Source organism: Nicotiana attenuata, chromosome 12 (assembly GCF_001879085.1).
Source record: "Nicotiana attenuata strain UT chromosome 12, NIATTr2, whole genome shotgun sequence".
Classification (NCBI taxonomy): Eukaryota; Viridiplantae; Streptophyta; class Magnoliopsida; order Solanales; family Solanaceae; genus Nicotiana; species Nicotiana attenuata.
The window spans coordinates 52,699,508-52,707,467 of NC_032000.1; the positions used below are offsets into that span (position 1 = coordinate 52,699,508).

Genomic DNA, 7,960 nt, shown 5'->3' on the forward strand with positions numbered 1-7,960 from the left:
TAATAATTATGTCAAGATTAAGAGTATAAGTACATTTAATGGCTAGAGAGTTTATTTTATTAAGTCAGTATAAAATACTTATCTCTACTTGGTCCGTTCAATACATACAAAATATACTAGCACAAGAAGTTGGAATTAAACCATTCCCATAATCAAGATAAATTATATTTAGTCTTGTGCTGCAATCATTCATGATGGTTTGTCCAATTCCATCATTAGATTGTGAACTCAAACTTTATACTTATAAGAATCGATCCGTGTATAAGCTAAACTCTATACACTAAATCATCTACTATATAAGCAAAGGACACAAACTAATATATGATCTATTTAAAACTTTATTAAAGTTGTATAAACAATTATTCCATAATAAATACTATATCTAAACCATTCTCATTGATAATAGTATATATCCCAACAGTCCAATCTACATCGACATATGTAGTTTGCAGCTCCAACTCCATTCGTTGAAGCCCAATATTTGGCGGATAAAAAACGAACACATTTTGTTAGACTTATTTCAAATAATATTTGCATTATGTTGGCTGCACTTGGCAATTAAGGGGTTGTTTGGTAGGATATATTAGGAAAAATAATACATGTATTAGCTTTGGTAGTTTTAATCCCTTGTTTGGTATTGTTTTTCAATAGTTATACACCTTATTCAGTATTATTCTTATACATAGCAAACTATAGTATTAATAACACCATGATATTTAATACATGGATAAACATGTACAAAAACAGAACTACCCTTTCAAAATTTTTAATACACCAAATCAAACGGTCGATTAAAGGTAATCTAGCATAATTAATTTTTGTTACTAATCTCTGCATTAATAATACACCATATTTAGTATTATTCTTATACACTCTATCAAATGACTCCTAAGTGGCATTTCTGTGGGATAATGGTATTAACTATTAACCAACTTTAGCATTAATATATTTCCATTTCCTCAACCAAAAAAAAAAAAAAAGAGATGTAAATTTGCAAAGAAATAGAAATAAAAAAGATTTTTGACTCCATATAATAGGAAGGCCAGCCAAACAGTTTGGGATAAAGAGTGTGGACGTGCGCATTATTGCTTTTAGCGGGAAAAAAAAGGAACTTTGCAGACAGGTCGAAATTAGGGAAAAAGGTTTTTGTGGATTAGGGCTAAAATCAATTCTATTGCGATGGCGGAGCAGGAGATACCGCATGAATTTTCTTCTCGTGGGAGGAAGCGGACGTTGACAGAGGGAGAAGAGAGTATAAGTGAAGAAGAAGTTGATGATGGAGGAGTAGATTCAAATGATTCTGAGGAAAGCGACGACGCTGTGATCTACTACTCCGATGATTCTGAAGTCGATGATACGAATCGCCATGTCTGGGACCAGTATTACAAGGAGCTGGATGAGAGCGAGGTTGGTAGCTACTATTATGCTATTAATTATTGTATGCTTTACCCTGTTATTGTTCATTGATGAGTTACTTTTAATTGTTCCGTGTTGATTGTGCAATAGGGTTTTGATTTCTCTGTCCACCCGGGTACATCTTTTCATGCTCCAATTTCACAGCTACGGAGTTACCTGAAGAATCCAGAGAAAAAAAAGAGATACACTGACCTCTGCAACATGGCTATTGGATTGTTCAATTCATTGAATGTAAATGCTTTGCTTTGTTCTTTTGGTTTGAAATGGTTATATCGAAGCTAATATTGACTGCAATTGATTTTTTTTTGGCTGTCTTCTTTCTAGGCTAAAAAGTATGAGTTCGTGGATATTGTGAGGGTAAACGTATCATATGCTGCGGGGGCATGGTATTATTTCACCTTTAAAGCCAGTGATACTGACACTGATGATGCTGATGCTGTTAAGACATTTCAAGCATTGGTGTGGAATGGAATTGATGAAACCAGCAAGGTGGAATTTTGCAGGCTTAAGAAATCCTTAAGTAGTGAAGGTAAACTTTGTACTCTGCACTTTCTAGTTTGTTATTTGGAATAGAATAATTTCTTGTATCAATATTATGCCCTCTTTTGAAAACTGCGCACTTTGTGGGCCTTCTTTTGGGTGGGGATGTTGTGGTAAGGTAAGCCTATCAGTTGTAGACAAAAGCAAATTTAAACAGCTGATGATGTACAAGATATGTCGCTGCTACTGCATGCAAGAGCTACACCATTTATTAGCACATCGACGAGAAATCACACCTAAATGTTGATTGTGTTATGACCTATAAAACCCTATTATTTGCTTCCAACCGGCATCATGGGTCAACCCACGATGACTTATTCTCCCAAAAAGGAGAAAACAAAAGAAGAGAGAAAGACCAGGAAACCATACTCCTCGGTATGATTAATGTTTAAGACTAACCCTGATGTGGTTTGACTGTGAAAATTCCATCATTAGCTCTAAGACGTTTGTCAATTGTCTCCTCCAAGGAAATCAGTTATTGTAACCGTCCTACCCTTGGTGATCGGGCTTAATGGAGAGAACTCATATTTCAGAATTTATTGCCTGCACCATACATCTTCCATAATCGAATACAATTATCATTTTTATATGATTCCATAACCTCTTAGGGGAATCAGCCAGAGTAATTCTACTTGTCTTTCTCATTTTTCCTTTAATGTTCATGTCAGCCAAAATGGTTACTTTTAAATTCATAGTGAAAATAATCATTTTCTCTTGGGTTACACAAATGGAGCCTAAAGACTTGGTGTATCAAGTACTATTTAACCTCTTAACGCACTTTCAGTGGCAAATGGATTTTAGATAGAAAGAAACTTGTAAAATCGAAGAACTGGTTTTAGGAGTTTATGCATTCTTTAACAAGCAAAACTGTTGTGTTTTAATATCTACATGAAATTGATTCTTGAAAATTTCATGAAATTTATTATTTGGGTTTCAAAAAATTGATAGTAACTTTCAGATAGAAAGTACAGGCGGAGTAATTTAATCTTGCAGTAAACAAGGAAATCTTATGCCATTTGTTCCTTCTCTCCTGAAGCATGCAACTGAACTGATGCTGTACCCCTAATTAAATAACATGCACCTTTAAAATCTTCAAAAGTGGCACATAGGGAAGGAAAACGAAGGGCAAAGCTTTCCTCTGCTCATCAAATTTGTTTCACTTTCTATACTACATGTTCCTCTTTGATTGTTAATATATATATATATATATATATATATATATATATATATATATNACACTTATAATTATTAAAATATACAATTTTAAGCCCTTTTGACCCTACGTGTTGCTTAATCACGCTGAGATTTATATCCACATCATATAAAATATGCCACATAATTTTTATTATTACAATTTTTTTTTCCGACAGAAACTACTTTTAAAAAAAACTGATATTCACTCCATTTTCTCTTTCCTCCTCCCTCTTCATCTTTTTCATTTCTTTCTTTTCCACCCAACCCCCATCGCCGCCACCCCCCATCCTCCACCAATGGTTTCTCTTTCAAGAATCGGTAGGTTTAGCTTGAGGATTACTAAAACTCAAACAATTTATGATTTAGACACAAGAAACTCTATTTTAAGGCTCAAAGCAATTGATATTTAAGGCTTCATTTTTTAGTCAAAGGAGCTGGGTGAAACTAAGTTTGAACATTGATATGGTGTAATATACAAAAATTGTTGAATATTCATACATTGCCAAAACGAAGTTCCAGATGCTAAAAGCATTCAGATTGGAACGGGTTGCTTTTACATTTTGGTTTAATTAATGGAAAACATGCATGTATATTTGGATATGGTGTTGGGAGAAACAGTTGTGAATGAATTTCGGTATTTAGTTTATGAAAGACCAAACTTTTTTTCTTCTGAGAACAGAATATCTGTGTTTTTTAGATCTAAGTGATCTTTATCCTTTATTTACTTTTTGAGAGAGGGAGGCAGGCGATGAGGAGGAGAACGACAGGGATTCAGCGAACTGGAGTTTTTCATTTTTGGGTTTTGTCTAATTTTCTTTTCTAATTTGTCTTGTCTTTTTCTTTTATTTTAAAACGTTCTTTCTTAATGTTTTAATTATTTTTCGTTTTAATATTCATACTCACGCATGTTATATGCGTGAAATACACACATTTTGTCCACCTCAGCCATCAAGTTGCCACGTATGTTCAGTCAACGGTCAGAGGAGTTTTAAGTAGTATATTTTGATAAATATAAGTGTCCAGATGAAACTTTGTGGATTACAAGGACCGGGATGACAAACCGGAATAAGTACAATGGTCTCCCAGGCTATTCTGTTATTGTGCCATATATATATATATATATATGTGTGTGTGTGTGTGTGTTATGACGGTGGTGTCCGAGCCAGCTTGGACGCACGCCGACTATTTCACCAGATACCGGCTTGCTCCCACAGCGTTGGATAACTTTTCCCACCAAGGCGTAGGCAGATGGAAATTTTTTGTTTTTTTTTTTTGTATTTTTCGGCCGGTTCCGCCGGGTAAGGCCAGGAGCTGGTTTGGGGAATCACGGGGCCTGTCTCCGCTGGGATTTATATTCCTTTTCCTCTCACTGAGCCAGTAACTCTGAAAAAAGGTCTAACCGTTAAGCCTTCTCGCCTTCAATTAATTTGGTTAGAAATCAGCATCATGATGTGGAATGAGTTTTATCACTTCATTGTTTTCCCAAATAAACACTAGACCTTTCACAGATAAAAATCAGATCTCATTTGATCCCGAAAGACTTAACTCAGTTCTATAAGGTAAATATATATGTAAAAACAAATCAAAGTAATATGATGCATAATTTCTTCTTTAGCACTAATCTCCAACCGTAAATCACCTTATATTAGTACACATGCCTTCTTTTGTCACTCACGAGAGACATCTATAAGTCACTAAATTCCATCACAATCTTCAGTTTTATCAACTTATCTCCCACATAGTCACTGCATTCACTAATTTTATCTTGAAAGTCATGTGGTCATTCACTATTTATTAAGCCATAAATCTATTTATATGTCAATCATTTTTTTGCTTTGATGAATATCAATATCAAACAGGCGTGACACGAGTATGAGTACGTGTAGATTCTACGAAGTACAAAAAAATTTGACAAAAAGCTACACGTGCCCATACCGGATACTTATACAGAACTTAGATCTTTTTCGGAATGTTTTAACCCCTTCTCACCAACATTGCCAACTCCATTAATCTCTGTTTTTTCCCTGTAATGGATAGTGAAGTGTTATACTATTCAACTGTGATAAACTTTTATGTTTTGACACGAATTAAAAGTGTCGAGTTTCTTTCTGGGTATAGGCTTAAATCCTATTTAACTATGTATGCTACCTGCCAAAATATTGGCATCTTGACGCCTTTGTGCCCAGGATAATCTGCATATATGCTGATCATGATATTACGATGACAAATAACCTTGATTAGACATATAAGTTGGTGATCCTTATCAAAAAACCACATATAAGTTGCTGAATGTAGATTGAGTGCAGAATTATATAGTGTAACATTTATTTTTAAGTTGATACAAATTGCCCATTACTCAAACTGAAAAGGAAGGACATTTAATTACATATGCACTCAAGTAGCATTTTCGTAGCAAGTTCAGCTAATTAATTGGTTAGGATCATAAGAAGTATTCGGCCAACTTGAGATAGTCCAGATATGGGCTCATGAGAAGCACCTATTTTTTTCTCAAGGAACACGTTGACTTTGACAACATAACGTGCATGGAACATGTATGAACATTCTGCACTGAAGTATTTGTTTCTCATTTTCTTAAACAGCTGGATTAGATCTGAATTACTTTGATCTCCTTTAGTGAATGCATAACAGAAATTTCACATATAAGCACCAATAAACTCCAGTTATATTTTCCCAACGCCGTGGAGAATAATGCACAAATATAAGCTCTTTCATCCCCCGTTTAGTTCTCTAACTCACAAGTCCTATGCAAAATCCAGCAGTTTTCACTTTTCATGACCTATAGAAATATTTATTGAAATTTTCCCAAGATTGTTCTTTTGCAGTAGCGTAGCCTCTGGTACAAATGATTAGCATCTGATGTAACCACCTCTTTAGCAGCTTAGCAAGACTGGCTTTCCTAAGAAGCAATTTTGGTCAATACTAGGCCAATGACGATGCCAGCTATAATAATGTAAGAAATAAGCCTTTTTATTCCATGTAAACCATTATTTAATATATGTATGAAGCTTAATAACCATATTGAGGACTTAGAAGAGGCATAACCTACAATAAAAGCCTAGAATTTATCAGAAAAATAAAAACATGTGAATAATGTTAAACTTCTTGAATTGTTACTCTTCTTCATAGCGGGGTGGACTAAATTCTGTTTTCTTTCTTACCAAAGAAAGTTCTTTCTTTAAGTTTTATATTTTCAGTCCAGTCTTTTCAGTCACATTTATTCCTGATGAAGAGGCTTCGTGCTGTAATATATGTTTTTTTTGGATAAGGTGAAGTTTAGGCTTCTTTCTGCATTACACAGTACTAAGAGCAGTTAATTCGTTGAGCAGCTGATTGTGCTGATTGTTTAGTTTAGATTATCTCTGACACGTGTGGGCAGAGAGAAGAATATCAATTTTACTTCAAATTTTGAAAGTATTACCTTTTCTTTTAAACACAACCAAATACACACTAGTAAATTACTGAGCCCTTCGTAATTATATACTTTGAATATTGTTGTACATGTTAAGGTTCAATGGATGACCTCTGATAGATATAGTAAATTCCATAACTCAGTGGAAAGCTGATGGAAACATAGATTAACTTATTAATAGTACTTTGTAGCCACAAGTTGCATATGCTTCTTTATCTTTCCTCTTTTAGGTCCATTTAAGGGTAACCAGACAAACCAAAGAAGAGCAACCGGAAATTGCACTAGCAAACATTGCTTTAATCAAGTCTTCACAAGGTCTTGAGGACATCATGAAAATATTAGATATACACAATCCAATCAGATTTTTCCCTCCCCCTTCTCCCTCATAATGGAAGGAAGAGCCGAGGCCATTAAGCTCAGTCATTCATTACCAAATATGATGGACAAATTTCAAAATCTACATTTCCTGTCGTTGATACAACTTCGGAAATTTTTAAGTTGAAATTTTTTTTCACTCAAGTTTCCACTGTCAGCTCTCTCCCCCCACCCCGTTAGTGTTACTGACCTGTAAATGGAACACCGTTCAGATGTTGACAATTGCATGACATTTAAAGGAGTTGGGATTTGCCACTGTTTGCATACCTCACTTAACAGGCTACAACTTGTTGGCTGGGCTAGTATATGTCGCGAAGCTCAAAATACCCAAATGTTTTATTGGAGAGAAAAACATATTTTATGTTTGCTTTCATGCTATTATGAATTTTACTAAGAGCTTGCTGATGCCTTTTGGCTATTATTCCTGCCAGATACTTACCATTGTTTCCAGCATAAGTATAAGTTGGCCTAGTTTGGATACTAACTGTTTCTTGATGTGTTTGGTTTGAAAATGTAATTGTAACCATTGACCATATTCTCCATTTGATTTTGCTCGAAGGTTTATTTGTGTGGATCACTATTGGGAAGGCCCAAAGACATTCTGACCTTTTTGATCTTTTGCACAATTTTTAGCTTTAACGCTTTGGCGAGTTTTCGCAATATGAACCTGAGGTTTCCTACATTTAGGTCTAGGTTCGTGTGGGTTGTCGATGCACTTTTGCTTAAGTGTCTTCAGCATGTTCTTACAATCTGAGTTACATATAAAATATCTAACTTGGTCGTCTTTGCAACTTGTATCTCGTTCCTTGTGTTTTTGAATTGCTAGATAATATTCTATATAGGCAAGTGATAATCTTCTTGGGCACTTTCAATACTTCATCAATTTTTTTTTTTTTTTTGGATGAAGTAATTGGTTTTATTGATGGCATCAAGAAGATGCAGAAGTTACAAAAGAGTGTAGCAATTGTTAGCTCCTTACAAATGTTTATACAAGTACTAGGGAGC

At 34.7% G+C, this 7,960-nt stretch overlaps 1 protein-coding gene across 3 annotated transcripts; it reads left to right on the forward strand.

The window, feature by feature from the left end:
- On the forward strand, positions 1,066-7,530 carry LOC109235785. 3 transcript variants are annotated; one of them, XM_019402035.1, is made up of 4 exons: positions 1,066-1,407; positions 1,507-1,647; positions 1,741-1,945; positions 7,168-7,530. In XM_019402035.1, exons 1-4 carry the CDS (start codon positions 1,180-1,182, stop codon positions 7,347-7,349), a joined length of 756 nt encoding a protein of 251 aa, XP_019257580.1. In that variant the 5' UTR covers positions 1,066-1,179; the 3' UTR covers positions 7,350-7,530. The 3 variants fall into 3 exon arrangements, with proteins under 3 accessions (XP_019257580.1, XP_019257581.1, XP_019257582.1); XM_019402036.1 differs by having other exon boundaries at positions 6,811-7,250; XM_019402037.1 differs by lacking the exon at positions 7,168-7,530 and adding an exon at positions 6,049-6,803.